Genomic DNA, 16,794 nt, shown 5'->3' with positions numbered 1-16,794 from the left:
ATTGCTTGCACTCTCGTCTGTGATCAGTGCCTCGTCTGTGTCTGCAAGAACTTGGCAGCCCATGTGTGTTTGACTCGCTTCCAGAAAACTCTGGGCATCTCTGCCAAGGCGAGTCATCAGGAGCTGCCTTAGCAGGGGGAAGCAAAAGCAAGGAAGGGCACTCCAGCCATGGACTGCTGTTCCCTGGCACCACCCTGACCCTCTGACCATTCAGCGAGGTAGCTACCTCAGCCCTGAAACTGCAGGAGGCCCGGAGTACCTAGTGGCATATCACCAGTCACCTTGAGGATGGGCGTAGGAGACAGGGAGATTGAGAGCTCGACGAGAGGAGAGGTCTACGGCAGCGGCCACAGGAAGGATTCGTCCCATCATCCCTGCTCAGCTCAAGTTGAGGCCGACTCATAGGTGACCCGTCAGTGGGTTTTCAGAGACTGTAAAACATGTGGGAGGAGACTGCCCATCTTCCTCTCTCAGAGCAAATGATAGAGTCAGACCTCCTGCCTTTTGCCTTGGCGGCAGGCTCTGCCCACTAGACCACCAGAGCTCCCTAAAACCTGCAAGCAAGTGTCATCAAGGGTTGTTGTTGTTGTTAGTGCCGTCGAGTTGCTTGTGATTCATAGTGACCCTGTGTACAACAGCCCTGAACCCTGTTCTATCCTGTGCCAACCTTACTGTCTCTGACACACCTACCCCCATTATCCCAGTCACTGAATCCATCCATCTCATTGACAGTCTCCCTCTCTTTCTCCATCCCTCTGCCCCTCCAAGGGAGATATTCCTCTCCAAGGACCGATCCCTCCTTGCAACATGTCCGAAGTTATGTCAGACAAAGCCTCAGAATCCTTGCCTCCAAGGAGCAGGCTGACTTCACCCTCTCTAGGATGAACCTGTTTGTTCTCCTGGCAGGCCATGGTATATTCAGTACTCTTCTCCAGCACCACAGCTCAAAGGCATCAATTCTCTGTGATACTTACTCACATCGAGGATAGTGATTGACTTTATCTTCAGCTCTTGGTGGCTTGACCTGAACCCACTCCCCAAATGAAGGGCCTCTCAGGACTGCAGTTTCAGCACCTTGTCGGCCACCATACACCCTGACCCCTCTGTCTGATGGTAATTAAGCCAGAGCTTGAGAGAAAGAGGGAGAGAGTGTGTGTGTCTTACAAGGAGACATACAGCTGCCTGGTGACATCATGCCATTCGTCGAGGTGTAGGTCATGTCAGGAGCACCCTTTGTTCCCATCCTCGTCGGCCCTTCCACTAAATAAGCAGCTCCAGAAAGCTATTCTGACTGTTGTATTTGTGAAGGGTGATCTGTTTTCAAGGCTGTAAACAGCTTGTAAGTGTGGGGGGTGACCCCTTGAAGTGACTTACAGGTAAGCAACTATAGAACCAGTTCTGTGGGGCTGGGACTGGCTGTCCCCTGGGAGCCTTCCTCTCTGTCTTTGGGATCTGCAGAGATGTGTGCTGTAGTTCATCTGAGCACTGCTCCCCCACCACAATCCCCCACACATAATATGTCACTTAATGACATTTCCTGAGAACTCCGTTAATCCCACTGTTTCTTTCAGCAGACCTCAGGGGAGGGCCAGCAGGGAACTAATTCTGTATAAGGAATGTGGCGTCCAGCGACACACTGGTTGTTGTCAGAACATGTTACACTGTCCCAAAAACAAAAAGAATTGTTGGAGGTATGAGTAGAGCCCCCAGCTTTTAAAGAAAAGGACTCCCTGATAATGCAGGCTATTAAGGGTTTGACCACTAGCTGAAGGGCCAGCAGTCCTAACCCCCTCACTCAGACAGTCACCTTAGAAGGTAACCTGAGTGGTCAGCTCCCGGAATGTCACAGCCTTGGGGCACTTCACACACTTGGGATCACAGGAGTCAGAATGGACTCACTGACACCTAATTACCAACTTTTTAGGAGCAGGGCCCCAGACAAAGATGACTTCACACCACTTTTAGTCCAAAGTCACCTCTCGGTGGAGAGAAGGCTCCCATTATAGTAAAAAGAAGAAAGAAACTGGCCTAGAGGTGCTTACAGAAATACCATGAGCAAGAGTGAGCGGTTGGCAAACAAACACAGAAGGCCTATGTTTGCGTAAAAATACAGATCCGTTTTTCAGGAGAGTGACGTCACAGGTTCCCCAGCTCTACCTCGCGAAGCCCTGTGCCTACCCATCTAGACAGGGAGGTGCGGAACTGTAGTGAGTAAACACCTCAAGGTCAGAGCCCTACCTGCTGGGGCCAGAGCCCAGGCTCGGCCCTCCGCCACGCTGGGTGCTCTGTGTCCACCAGGGGCCAGGGAGTAAAACACCTTAGACCTTGCACACAAGCTTTGCCGTCTCTAGTTACTGCTCAGCTCCATTGCTGAAGCAGGGAGGCTGCCATGGGCAGTAGTGATGAAGGCTCCTAGCGGTGCACCAGCGAAAGCTTATCAAAGCAGACAGCGGGCTGTGGGCTGCAACCCCCACTCCATCCTCCCTGTTTGCCTGAGCTCTGAAAAGATGACGGCCAGGATCAGGGAGGAATGGCCAGCAGGAGCTGGCTCAGAAGGGGCAGGTGCTGTGAGTGAGGTTTGCGTGAATGTGGCAGGGAGTAGCCAGGCTTGATGAGAATGGCCAAGAGGGTCACAGTCCCCTCTCTGCTAGAAGGAGACTTCCACCTCCTCTCTGCCACCCTGTTCTGCAGATGATGCTGAATTCCTGCCCCTCCCCTCCTGTCCATGGCTGACTCGGTACCACCAGCAATCTTCCAAGTATGTTTTTGTGGAGTTAGTGAATAAATCTGGAACCTCGGCCCTTTAAAAAAAGTAGAATATAAACAGCACAGATACTGCAGGTACAGAAAAGCACCCTCAGGTGAAGAATCGGCTCTGGGCTTGTGTAAGGGGGTGGTGACAGGGCTGCTGCACGGCCACCATGGGCCAGATCCTTGTGCTGGGGCAGGGTCAGCTTCTCTTAGCTGGTCCCTACACAGTCCTGAGCACAGGGGCTGCCCCCAGCTCCTAGTTCTGGAAACAGAGACTCGGAGAAACACAGCGACTGGCCGCTTGTTCCGGAGAGTCCCAGTGAAACCAGATTTAGCCCAGGTTTTGTGGTTCCTCGATGTGGGGCCCATCCTCTGTCCTGCGCAGAAAGGCCATGGGGCCAGTTTGGTTGTTCAGCTGAATCTGGCATCGCTGGGCTCCAGGGCACTGCCAGTCCTCTCAGTGGGACAGACTCTTGGGCCCTCTCCTCCTGCCCAGGAGTAACATCAGAGCTCGAGTCTGGGGATTGTTTTGGCAGATTTCTGGGATGTTCACAAAGACCCCGGGCCCTGCCATGAGGAACTCTGGCATCCAGCTACAGCCAGCCAGTCCCATTACAGCTGGCTCATTGCATGGTATGGATCCAGGCCTCCAGGGAGTGGGCCGGCATGGCTTCAAATGGGCTCCAGCCCTGCTTTGAGGTGGGCAGAGTTGGGGCCTTCTCCTGCCTGTCTATGCTCTTCGCCCCCTTACTTTTCTCCCCAGTCACCTGTCGCCTTGTCTTGCAGGTTTTGCTGTGGCCCAGTGCATCAACCAGCACAGCTCCCCACCTCTGTCCTCCCCGTCCCCGCCCTCCACCAGCGGGAGCCCCAGCGGCAGCACCAGCCACTGCGACTCGGCCGGCGCCAGCTTGTCATCCACACCCTCCGCTGCCCAGAGCCCGTCAGGTACTGGCCGCATCCTCCAGGGTAGGAGAACCTCGGGGCATGATGCGTGTCTGGGGACCCCACAGCCACTCGCTCTGCCTGTTTCCAGAGGGAGCTCACTGAAGGGAGGTGGACACTGTGACCCTGTGGAGGTGCCTGTCACTCTGAGGAGTGTGCTCGGGGCAGCAGCTCGCCTCCTGCTTGAGACTGGCCGCTGGCAGGCCCCACCGGCCACAGAGCCAAGTTGGTGGCGAGCCAGGAGCATGCCACATGCTCCCATTACCACATCCCACAGCCTCGGGACTCACAGCCAGATGGGGTCTCCCAGGCTCAGCTGTCTGAACCCTGGGCAGAAGAATCCTGTCCGTGCTCATCCTTCCTCCTTCACATGCCAGCGTCCTCTTTGATGTTGGCTCCTAGGACTAGTGACACAACTTGGTCCAGATATGGTGGTGACACCATCCTTCCCTCTGTTAATTCACACAGGGGCTTACCTGGGGAGTGATTGGAGTGCGTTTCCACCGCACATTCACATGCAGAGTGTGCGGTGGGGAGCAGGGCCCAGAATCCCCCTGGAGTGGGGAGTGGGGAGGAATGGTCCCACATGCATGAGACCAAGGAGCAAAGACACCAGACCTGTTCCCTGAACTCCACTGCTCCAAAGAACACCCGGAGTAATAGCGTCCAGCCTAGCGGAGCCTTAATCTCTAATCCTGTTGACTCCTAGACACTTTCCCTCAGGGCCCAGCCTGGAACAGGCAGATTCTAGGTCACCGTCCTGAGCCCATGTTCAGTTTGAAGTAGTAGCTTGTGACCAAGAGCAGCTGACATGGGTCACAGTGGGTCATCCGTGTCCAGGGGCTGAGATCCTCCTGGGTGCCCTCATCCCCTCTGCAGGCACTCTCAGTTTTACATGCTTCCAGAGGGTTAACTTAGCCTGGTCGTGAGAGGGTTAACTTAGCCTGGTCTTGCACTGGGGTGCAGACCCCTGGCCTGTCTGCCAGCCTCTCCTGTACCCTGCCTGCCCTGAGCAGCCCAGGCCACCCTCTGCCGTTGTCCTCCACCACGAGCCAGCAAGGTAGCAAGGTCACCCTGGAGTCACTGCACTTAGACCCTCTCTCATGACCCCACAGCTCTTTTCTGTGCCCCAGACTTGGCCACCTTGAATCGAGCCTGAATTAAGGTTGGCTGCACATCCGAGCTGGGCCCCCAGCTGGCACCTGCAAAAGATAGTTTTGTCTGGAAGCCAGGAGGAGACCTGGCCCCCTCCTCAGCTGGTCTTTGCTCACAAGGGGGACCTGCAGGGCACTGTGTCTGTGTTGTGTGTGACCAAGTTCCACCTGCACGTGTCTGTCTGTTTGTATGTTTGTGCACATGCGCATGCGCGCGCGCACACACTCTCATATCCACACAGCTGCATTTGGGATGAAAAGTCCCTTCCCGAGGACATTGTGCTTTCATTTTCAAAGATGCAGAGACAGCAGCAAAGTGAACACATGACCACACACTTCTCTGTGTAAAAGGAAAATAGCACAGATGTCTGGTACCACTGACAGGCCCCTGTCGACGCAGGGCACAGGCCTCACCTGAGCCTCTTCTGCAGCCTCAGCAAGTACTTCCCTTGCCAAGCCCCTGCCCCTCTGTCCACATCACCGCCAGGCCTTGTACGTGTTTCTCATCCTGGAAATCCCAGCTTTTATCTAGCCACCAAGGGCCCATGCAGCCATGGGCTATGAGCAGTGTCAGGGACCCCAGCACATCTGACACACAAGGACCAGCACGTGTCTATATTTTTATGCCCTGTGACAGTAACAGCCAGGTCCAGCCTGTGTACCCAGCAGACACCCCATAACTCAAGTGCTGCTGAAGAGTGCGGGGCCTGTCAGCAGCTGGCCTCCTCTCTGCACACGCAGACACTAAAGGAGGTGTATACTGATCCCCAAAAGGAGTTCAGAGCCAAGGTCAGAGACACCCTCAGGCTGCACGTTCCCGGGGATACCAGCCTTCTGAGCAGCCTTTAACCTCCCCATCCAGCCAACTCTGGGTGTCCCTGTTCCTGCACGAACTCTGGGCATCCCTGTGCCTGCATGGATGGGACAATCACAGGGTTCCCACATCTGCCTGCAATCCTGCCATAGGGCCACTGGTCGTCACAGAGGGTTTTGAGGGCACAGTGCTGAGTCAGAAACATTCCCACCATCCAGGAAGTTCCCCACTTGGACAGACTCGCTGCCAGGCCCTTTCAGACCCTGAACTAGCAAGTGCCAGTTGCTCCTTCGCTGCAGAAGGTGAGGTTTGTGTAGGCCGGTGTGTGGTGAGTTAGTGTAAGAGGTACGCCATTGTAAGGCGACAGCACCAGGCATGGTGCCCGTGGCTCTGCTCCGTGGCTTGTAAGCTCGGCTCCTACAAGGACAGCATTAACTGTTACAACGGCTGACACAGCATGGACTCTCCAGTCAGCAGGGCCCTGCTCAGCCCCACACAGCCTTCCAGCATGAACCCATGGCGGGCTGTCACCATCCGTGCTCCTCCTGAAACTACACGCTCTCTGTGTCCTGAGCACCAGCTCTCAGCAGGTGGCAGACATCCCAGTGGGTCTTGCGTCCCACCGGGCCCCTGGAGCTCAGCAAGGCCACCCAGCTGGTCTGAAATGGGGAGCCTGGCTCCCACTTTCTCAAATAGCTTATGGAGTGTCTAATGCTTGTCCTTAGTACCACTCAGGTACACCCCAGGATCTCCCAGAAGCCTAGCCTTGGTTTGGGCTCCCAAGCAGGACAACCCCTAAAGGCTCTCTGTCTTCCCAACATGCATGTTCATCCTGGAGCCATCCTCCTGACCACCCGACCCACACTCCAGCCTCCACATTCTGGATCAGTTCTAGCTTGGACGTGGGGCATCCGTCCCTGTGCACAGTGTCTGTCTGCAGGCCCAGTCGGCGCAGGTAGCAGAGCACAGGGCACCTGGAGGCCACCATCAGTCAGGATGCTCTCAGGGACCTGAGCACAGTAGCGTGGCCTGAAGAGCTGGGAAGGCTTCCCGAGGAGGCGTATCTGGCCGTGGGAGCTGAGGAAGGTGTTAGCCAGGCCCAGGCTCCCAGGGGCAAGGTGCCTTAGAGTTTTTCCATCGTCTCAAGCTCAGAGTCCCCCTGGAGATGAGCGGAGTCTTTTCCTCGGCCCCAGAGCTCCCTGTAAATGCTGCTTTCTGGGTACATTAAGTCTGGTCCTCACACCTGCCCGAGAGATGAGCCCTCATCTCAGCTGAAAGGAGGGACCCTGCTCCTTGTGCCCCTGCCAAGGACACCCTGAGGCCAAAAGCCACCTGCTTCTGTGTCTCTCCCTTGATGAGGTTATTCAGGGGCTCATGACATACCATGGGTGGAAGGAAGGGACTCTGATAACAACAGGAACCGACCAGGAAGCTGGGGCCAGTCACTGACTGCCCAACACTGTGCCCCAGGGAGCTGCCCCGTCTGGTTTTAGTGCCCAGTAGACACATCTGTGTGTGGCCCACTGCCCTTTAGGGAAGGGGCTTTGGAGTCCTGGGATGGGGGTTGCACGAGGGTTTCCTGACGAGAACAGGACAGCTGCACTGAGGGAGCCAGTCCTGTCTCCACTCGCTTGGGTGAAAATTACACAGGGAGAAAATTATAGGGAAGAAGTCAGCCTTTCTCTTAAACCCTTCATGGTTTCAAGAAGCTGAGATGGCAGTGAGCGTAACATGAGAAAGTGGACGCAGGAGAGTCCTTTTGTTCGTTTTCTGGATCACCCCATGCACACTCCCTCACGTACATGCACATCACTCTCGGGGTGCACCTTGGGTTCAGAGGAGGAGCGCCCCGAGCTCGGTGGCCCATACACCATCCCTCAGGAAACCCAGGGTCGCTCACCAACGCCCATCTGGAGGCACATGAACCGAGCGACCTCTCACACAGCCCAAGGATCCTTGGGAAAGCCGAAGAGGGGGAGAGAGGTGGCACCGAGGGCTGGGGCCTGACGGGCAGGTTTTTCTCGGCCATCCACTCGGCCCATCGTTACCTCCCATGAGCCCTTCGAGTGGTGCCCACACCCACCCAGAGGAGGGGGAGTCTTATTCAGTCAGGGCTGCCATCAGACAGCTCAGTGTTACCAGGGTTCCCAAGCAGGCCTGTCCTCTGGAGCTGGGACTGGCAAGGACACAGCTGAAAGTGAGACATGGCTCCTTTCACCTGGCCTCCTGGGCTTTGCGCTCAGAAGTACTGCTTCCTTCTTTCCCTGGGGGAAGTATGCCTGGAATTGTCGCTCTAGCCAGTTTGCAGGGGCCCGTGGCCAGCTGACCTGGGCTCTGGCCTTCCCCTTGTGGTCAGTCTTGGTTTCCAGAGGTCATCAGAACCGGCTAGGGTGAGTGTGCCTGGCTTCCCAGAACCCTGCCTGCAGGCCCACAGTCCGCCGAGCTCCTCGATCACACGGCACCCAAGAACTGTCGCCTCATCAGTTGAAATCAGAGACCACACACCGTACCATCCTCGAGTGGCCTTGGCCATGCCAGTCCTGCGTCCCTCTCTGCTGGTCCTCATCAAAATGTGAGGACAGTTTGGTCCCACCTAAGTGGTTTCTGCCCCACACCAGATGCAGCTGATGATCCCAGAGCTCTCCTTTCCAGTGGCCCAGAGCCCTTGCTGTCTGTTCCCTTGCTGTCTGACAAGGCCACACATCCCTAGGTGTCTTCACGCCCAGGGGCGGCGGGGCCTGGTCCACTCTGTGCGCACGCGGGCCCACAGCCTGTCTCGTCGATGCTTGCCGTCATCGCTGCTCTGTGTCGTCTCTCTCTCTGTTCCGTGTTAAAGGCTCTCTATGATCTGTCGCTGTGTTTCCCTCTAGTCAGGAGTGGCAGGAAAGGACGCCGGCGTGTGTTCAGCCTGTCGGAGGCCGACAGTCACGGTGGCCACTGGGTTTAGTGCTTCGAGCGGCAGCTGCCACGGCGCCCCACGCACAGTCACCTCAGGCAGGTGTCCTCCGCTAGCCCCCCCGCGCGCCCCAGCTCCAGCAAGATGGGCCGAGCCAGGCCCAGGAGGGCGCCCGCCCCGGGCTGCTGATGGGGGAGCCATTCGCCCGAGCACAGCCCTTCTCTGGCCTGTCACATCGGAGTCCCCACTGAAGTTCTTCCTGTCGCACTGTCCATCCCCATAAAGCACCTCCAGTGTCAGGCGCAACACAGGGTCCCCCCCCAGCCCCAGGCCCACAGGGCCCCCTCGTGTAGGCCACAGGGGTTGGGGACTTGGGAGAAAAGTAACCAAGAAATCCAAGAGCTCCTTTTTCTTTGCAGAAAGTTAAGGAGCACATACACATGTCAGCACATGACAGCGTGTCTCCACTTTCCGGCCCTTCACGTGCAGGACTCTCATTTGCCCCCAACACCGGCCTGTGGGCTGCTAGGTCCCCACTTGACCTCTGCCAGGGCCACTGCTGCTGCCCTTTCTTGGATTGCTCCCGTGCCCTGTGTTCTCTGTGCCCTCTCCCACCTGGCAGTGTGATTGTCAATGGGAGCCTTTTGTCTTGCTTTGCATTTCCAAGCTGTTTCCTTCTGCATTTGGTCCTCTGACTGGCTCTGCGGTTCTCTCCTTGTCTCTGTTCCGCCCTCCTTCCTCCCTCTACCCAGCCTGAGCACATCAGATCCAGAGTTAACCTGGAAATGTTATTCCACTGACAAAGACCCTTGGGGCCCCAGCTCCAAAACTGCAGATCCACTTCTAAGGGAGCCCACTACCCAGGGGACATTGTGATCCCAGGTGGAAGCCGCCTGGAGTCCTGGCCATCTCACAGACTCCTGGACTGCTCATTTACTCTCCCAGCTGGTAGCCAGGGATTGTCTCCGCATGCCTTGTTTCCTGGGTCAGGTCCCAGCATGCAGCCTCAAAGCCCCAAACCTCAGCCGGTGACAGCAGCTTTTTGACCATGGCCTCACCGTAAAAAGAAAATAGGAACAATGTTATAGGTCATGGTTAAAATGGCTCTTTTTTCCTCTTACATAGAAAGAAGGTTGAAGGGGTAGAAAAGAAGCTGTTTTTAAGGAGGGGAAATGGACCTTTTTGTATGAAAATTGGCAGTTCTTCTCCTGAAGAAGCCAGTTGTGTGTACGTGGTATTGTCTCTCTTTAACTGCAGCCCTCCCACATCCTTAATTTTTATTGTCATCAAAAGCCCACCGAGAGTCAGGGAGAGAGATTTTCCAGCACTCTGTACAGATGCAGACTTGAGGAAAGGAGGAACCTGGTGCCTGAGTGTGGAGGGGGCCTGGAGGACCCACCCTGGGTGGCATCACAGTGCCATTTGGAGACCCACTTGTGGCTAAGCTGCCCCGTCAGCCTCTGTGCACACACGTGGACTGGCATTTATAGATGTGCTCCTGCTTCCTGGGCGTGCGCGTGGAGAAGCCACATTCTGTTGAAAGCCTAGGACATGCTTTTTCTCTCACTGCCCACAGCGTCCACTGCCCCCTTCCTGAGAACAGACCCAGGCCCAGCGGACTGGCCTTGGTTTTCTTTTTTTTAAGAAAGAGGGAAACTAAAACTCTTTGTGAATAGTTAGAACCTTCTAGCACTTGTCTTCATAGAATCTTCTTGTTGGAAGAAATTTGGGCATGTGCTTGGGAGGACTAAGCCTGCCTTCCTTTCGTGGTACGATTCTCTTCTCCTTCATCCCATTCTCTGTGCTCTGTGGGTTTTACTTTGCTCCTGGTTTTGCCATTATTCTGCTCTGTGTTCAGTTTGCAGTTTTGTTTTGTTCTGGCTTAATTAAAAAAAAAACCAAGACACACCATATTAAACAACTGAAACTGCATACCATTCTTCTCAAGGCCCCAAGTGTTTTTCAACTTAGTGCCCAGAATAGCAGTGAGCCCTCGAGCGATGACCTAGCCCCCCACAACCTCATCAATTAATGACTTTGCTTTCCGAGTGGGATGCCCACAGCCCTCTTGTAAGTGGCTGAATTGCCACATGAAATCCCAGAATGTTCCACCTGGTGTTTCTGCCCAGGCAGGCTTGTCACTGGAAAGCAAATCCATGATGTGTGTGTCCTCTCACCCAAGGATTCCGAGAAGCACTGGAGGGAAAAACTCCAAACCTGCCGCTCCCAGCCGAAGTTCTGGATGAAGTTCAGGCTGCTGGTTGCCCTAGGCCATCGCGGCCCCTTCCCGTGTGCAGTCTCAGCACTCAACTGAGAGGCAGACCACACTCCTAAGTTTTGTTTCGGTTTGCCAGCTGGAAAGTTCTCCAAAATTCTTTTTAAATTTGCAGCGGGTCCCCTCTCGGGTAAATGCCACCCAGTTTAAACGCCGGTATTGTCCCGGTGTTTCACACACAGAGATGTATCCTCCTTCAGCCTGTTACTCAGGGTGCTGGTGGGGAAGAAAACGCCCCTCCGGAAAGCACCCCCTTAGGCTTTTCTCTGCTCCAGGAACCCACTCACTGATCTTACACAAGCCACTTGCTCTTCCCTTGTCACAAGCTAAGGTACCTCTGGACCCCAGCAGTTTCTCCGGGCCCCTGAGTGAGACTAGCTCCACCAGCCCTGCTTCCCCTAAGGTGTCTGGAGGGACAAGCTGGGCCCCCATGCTGACCACCCTCACTTCCCTACATCTCAGGGCCAACCCAGTCAAGGACTCTGGACAGGACAGGACAGGCCCTAGTGTGGGCAGAATGCCAGGCACTGAGTACATCTGTTTACCTCTCTCCTCCCCCAGATGACCCCACAACTCCTCAACAACCTCAGCTTCACCTTCCCGACCAGTTGGTGGTCGTCAATGAGACAGAAGTGGACCCCAAGCCCAGCAGGAGCCTAGGGAGGAGTGCTGACGTGGAAACGGCCACCCTGTCCCCCAGCCTCACCCCTGCCCTGCAGCCTACCATCTCCCTGCTCTACGAGGACACGGGGGACACCTTGAGTGTGGAGTCGCTGACCCTCGTCCCTCCTGTGGATCCCCACAGTCTCCGGACCCTCACCACCATCCCCCCATCTCCTGCAGCCACCCTGGGAGAGGACCCTGCCCCACCAGAGCCAGCAGACCCCAGTGAGCTCTGAGCCAGCACCCAGGGTCTCCCGTGCAGCTGAAGGGGACTCAGTGGAGGTGACTTGAAGGACATTCGGGGAGCCTTTGAAGCAACCCCCAGCAAGCTGCCTCAGCTCTTCCCCCGTGCTCACTGGAAGACTGCACGCCTCTCCTCTGGATGCCTCTCTCACTTTGTGCCCATCTGAGCAGGTTGGAACCTACAGAGACACCGAGTGGTGGAGGTGCCCTGCAGCATGCCCTCAGCTCCATGCCTGTGAGCCCATTGCCAGGCCAGGGCCCTGCCACCCCTCCTGGGGTCTCCGCTGTCCTCTGTCCCCACCCAGGGTGTGCCCAGAAGGAACAGGCAAGACTGCTTTGTGAAGAACCAGGTAGAAGAGTGTCTTTAGGTAGACATTTCCTTTGGATATTTATTTCCACTTTTGGCAGCAGACGAAAGCATTTATTTAAAAAGTAAAAAACCCCCTCCTTGCCCCAAAGGTCTGCTGTCATGTCACTGTTGAGACCTGATTTTTGTTTTCTTTGAATTCCCGTTGTCTTTTTTTTTTCCAGTTCTCGGTCAGCTTTTCTGTGTTTTCTTCAAGGATCTTGGTTCTCTTGTTACTCATAAACTCTGCCAGCCTGTGGAATGGTAGAATCCCTTCTGGGAAAGCTTACATTCTCTTTTCACACAGAAATAAGGAAGACACTCATATTCTCAGGTACCAAGGGGGCCGGAAGCACCTCTGCTGGAGCTCCAAGGCCTCTGATAACCAGAGGAGAGTGTGACCAGGGGAGGGGGCCGCCAGTCCCCCGCTCAGAATCACAGTAACCAAGCGAGCATGGGCTTCATGGCTCATTTTCCGTCTCTGCACCTTTGGGACGCTTGGAGCCAGTGGCCCGAGAGGCTGTGGTGGGACCAGGAGAGAGGACTGCCAGCCGCATTGATTCTCGGCTCTCACCAGCTGCAGGTGTGATCCCCGAGACCTCCCTAATTCCCGAGCTTTTCACTCATCTTGAGAGCACTGGATTTGTCGTTCTTCTTATTGCTGCTTCTACAAAGACACAAACTTGTTTTTAAAACGGAACTCCTCTGCCCCATTTGGACCGAGTCTCAGAGGTCCCCAGTGTCACCTCCAAGACATCTCTCTCCTTTCTGCTGACTTGCTTCCAGACAGAGCACTCACCTCCTCTCCCAGGTCAGTGGGGCACCTTGTGCTCCACCCAGGAGGCCACTGATTCCTCCCCAGGAGTGGATGTCCACACCGGGGGAGTCAGGGGCCTGGCCTCAGAGGAGGCAGTGGAGAGCTGGGAGCCCCCCCAGAAGAGAGCACTCTGTTCCACCCTCCCAGGAGAGGGATGTCTGTGGGAACAGTGTCCCCAGTCATCAAGTCCTGATCGGAAGGGGTGACCACACACAAACTGAAGCCACTGGCTCCTCGTGAGCAGGGCACGTGGCCTGGCCTGGTGCCCTGGGGTCCTGAGGAGGCAAGTGACAGTCCAAGCTTGAACCAGGGCCCAGGTCCAGGTCATCATGATAATTGCCACTGAGGATCTGAAAGTGCTGCCTCAGTGTGGAGAAGGGGGGAATCCTTGGGGAGAGTCTAGGCCTGGGGTCAATGGCCTTTAGAATCAGCTGCAGAAACCCACTTAACACGTTGCCGCACACTTTCTAAATTGACGGCCATGCTTAGAAACACATTTGCTGTCATTTGCGGCACCGTGTTAACCCGCCATCACTGACTCCCCACGGTCACCCCAAGTCTGCCCGGTGGGCACCAAAGGCGGGAGCAGAGCAGCCATGTGAACCCCTGTACTTCAGCCTGAGAATCACCACAGGCCATAACCCAGCACGCTGGCAAGACCAGAGCTGATAAGTCTGAAGGGAGAGGGGAGGAGGAACCAGGCACCAGTGGGCCCAGATCAGCTGTGAGGGGTCCCCCGACAACGTGCAGCCCTGCCCCAGTGTCTCATGACTGCTGACTGGCCCGGAGTCTGCGCCCGAAACCTGCAGGCAGGTGGGTAAATGAGGAGAGACACCCCTTGAGTGTCTGCAGCCCTGAGACAGAAAGGCAGGCAAGCCGAGCTCTGATCTCAACGGATAAATAGGAGACACTTAGGGCGTCCTGCAGGTTTCGGCACAAACTTCGAGGTCCTGTGTTACTTCAGCTGAATCTATGTAAATAACCCTTGTCCCAGGAGGCAAGTTTGGGAACCGCGCTGAGCCAGGGACTGGGCGAGGGAAGTACCGGCTTTTGCCAGTGTGACTCATGCTTTGTGGGTACCCAGCACAGGGTGGAAATGAAAACTGGAACTTCCTTGTAAATTTCAACTTGGCAATAAAAGAGAAAAACGTTACCACAAATGCAGTGTGCTGGGACTCGGTGCGCCCGCCCCGCAGAGATGAAGTGAGGTGCTGGGCGGCAGAGCCTCCCTGACCCGCTTGGCCAGGCCTTTTCCTCCTTTCTGTGGGCAAGCCCTCTTCTGGGACCAGGAAATAAATTGTCAGGTGCCGGTGGGTCCTTTCAGGAAGGACCAGTTCCCTGAGCTGCATAGGTGTTTTGCATCTGTCTCCTCTGGGGCGGAGGGTATCTTGGGCTCAGCCTCCGTGGAATAGGTGGCTACAGAGGCCAGTGTGCCCAGGGCCCTGGGGCAGTGGTGGTACTGCTATTGGGAAGAAAAGAGCTGGGATCTGAGCGGATTGTCCAGAAAGGGGGCCCTGATGGCAGGAAACCGTTCTCCAGCCAGAGAGTCACAGAGTCAAGATGAAGTCAGGGCCACTGGGCTAAGTTACAGAACACCAGCACACCCCTAAGTCCTGGAAATCCCTGGACATCAGGGACAGAGTTCTCTGGAAACTTCTGAGGCTTACATGTGGCCTAGATGTGGCCAAGTCCCAGATGGTCCTGAGCCCACTCGAGACCATAAAATAGAACTCAAGTTTAGTCCAAATTATAAAACTGAGGGCCCCTTCCTCCAAGGCAGAGAAGGTGGCCCCAAAGGTGGATACCCCTTCTTCATAACCCCCAGCCCACACTACCAGCCTGGAAATGTACCCCTGTCTCCTGATAAGGATTGGAATCCCTCCAGCACTGTGGGCTGGTGGCCAAGGGCTTGTCCACCCACATCCCACCCGTCCCCACAGCACCCTTCCTGTGGCCTGTCTCCAAGACTTCAATCTGTGACAAGAAGCATGCTGGGGTGTCCAGGAGAAGGCAGGCCTTACGGAGGACAGGACCTGGGCAGCAGCTGTAGCACCCTCCACCCCCACAGATATGCCAGTTGTCTCCACAGACCCAGCCAGCCCAGAGTCAGGACCTCCAGGCTCCGCAGGACCCTCGGCAAGAATCCAGGCCTACATCACCTGAGATTCTGGGTGCTATTCACATGCCCTGGAGTTCTTGGCAAAATGAAAATAGATCAGTGGTCAGTCCCCAGCTGGAAATGGCATTGAAATAATCTGAAACATTTGTCCAAAAGCCAGAGCCATGATCCTCCTTCCCCGGTGCCCAAGACGATGACAGCAGTTTGGGGGCCCTTCACCAGAACCAGACACCTGGTCCGTGTGGAGAGGTCATGGTGACCAGACAGTCCCTGGCCCATGTTCCTTCTGTGCCTCAGGCCAGCCAGGTGGCATCTATCAGTCACTTACCTGTCAATGCTCCAGCTTCCTCATCACCAAAATGAGCAGGGTGGCGGTGCATGCCTCACGGTGCATGGGGCTCAAGGACCTGCACTCAAGCTGAGGGCCCCACCCAGGCCAGGGGCTGGGATGACCGTTCAACAACAGCACTCTAGAAGACCCAAGACTCGCGAGACCTCATCAGGTCTCAGTTCCTCATCTATGGGGCAGGACCAACAGCCAACCTCACGGGGTTTGGGACTTCAATCAGGGTGTGAGCGAGCCCTGCCCCAGCTCTGAGTGACCACATGGCCCAGGGTCTGACCAGTGGAAGGCCCCCCAGGCCTGCCTGCACATGTTCTGCTGGCTCTCGAAGAGGGGTCTGTGGTGGCAGGTCACGGTGAGCCAGCCTCAAGTTGTCACTCAAAGGGAGGACCCTTCCCAGCTGACCGCTGGAAAGTCCCTTCCCTCCTGCCTGCCTCCTCTCCAGGACAGGGGCGGGAAAGCCCTCAAAGTCCAAATGCTTTTCTCCAAAGGAAGATGAGTTCTGAATCACCAAGTCAGGACTGTGTGGGACTTCCTAGGAATTGGCTCCTGGTGCCTGGGGGCCCCCTGACCACCTTCTAGATTCAGGACAGGCCTGACCTTGCCTGTCCTCTCCCTGCATTCCAGACCCCGTTCATGTCATGCTGGGTAATGCTTCCCAGCGCCCAGCACCCACCTCCACTCAGGTCACTCAAGTCTGAACTGTGACTGACTGACTTGACTATCTGAGATTCCATTTAAATAGAAGAGAAACACTACCACCCATGAAATGAAAAGCCAGCATCACTGTAAATTAATTCATTAAATTAAATCAGAATCCACTCCTAGCTGACCCTCCAGTGAGTGTTCAGAGGCTGTAAATTGCACAAGAGGAGATTGCCTGTCATACACTCATGGAGCAGCTGGTGAATTTGAACCCCCCACATTTGTATTAACAGTGCACCAAGCCTCCCTACCATAAATTGAAGATATTAAAAGAAATACTTTTTTTAAGAAGATTTTTACCAACGTTTTTTAAAATTTCTTTTTCATTTCAATGAACATCTACAAAGATTTTGGAATTCCATTCATTCATTGTTGCAACCTTCTCCCCACCACTCACCTCCATCCCCCCTGTTTGCTCCTCTCCTTGAAAAGCAAAACTCCCTCATTGGTACACAAGCTCTCTCCCATTGAATCTAATACATTGCAGCTCTCCTTTGGATTTCTGCAGCTGTCAATCTTTATGAAAGGAGATTGTTCATCTCTGTCCTGTAAAGTGGCTGGTAGAGGCCACCAGAGCTCCTTAATTACAATAAAGGTCACACTGTCATTCTGGAGCTCTGGTGGCCTAGTGGTAAGAAGCTGCACTGCAGTCCCAAAGGAAAGTGGCTCGAGACCACTAGCTGCTCCTTAAGAGAAGGATGGGCAGTCTCCACCCATGCGATTTAT

At 55.2% G+C, this 16,794-nt stretch overlaps 1 protein-coding gene across 1 annotated transcript in view; it reads left to right on the top strand.

Annotated features, from left to right (window-relative positions):
* Nucleotides 1–11,731, top strand: part of CLEC16A (C-type lectin domain family 16, member A) — a 262,635-nt gene extending 250,904 nt beyond the window's left edge. The window contains exons 23-24 of the mRNA XM_006895232.1: nucleotides 3,538–3,717; nucleotides 11,394–11,731. Of these exons, the coding sequence (XP_006895294.1) occupies nucleotides 3,538–3,717; nucleotides 11,394–11,731 (518 nt within the window). The remainder of the gene's footprint in view (nucleotides 1–3,537; nucleotides 3,718–11,393) is intronic.
* The last annotated feature ends 5,063 nt before the right edge of the window (nucleotides 11,732–16,794 follow it).

This window comes from Elephantulus edwardii, unplaced genomic scaffold, assembly GCF_000299155.1.
Source record: "Elephantulus edwardii isolate Elephantulus edwardi_28Jun2011 unplaced genomic scaffold, EleEdw1.0 scaffold00162, whole genome shotgun sequence".
NCBI classification, from domain to species: domain Eukaryota; kingdom Metazoa; phylum Chordata; class Mammalia; order Macroscelidea; family Macroscelididae; genus Elephantulus; species Elephantulus edwardii.
This window is presented reverse-complemented; position numbering and strand designations above follow the sequence as displayed.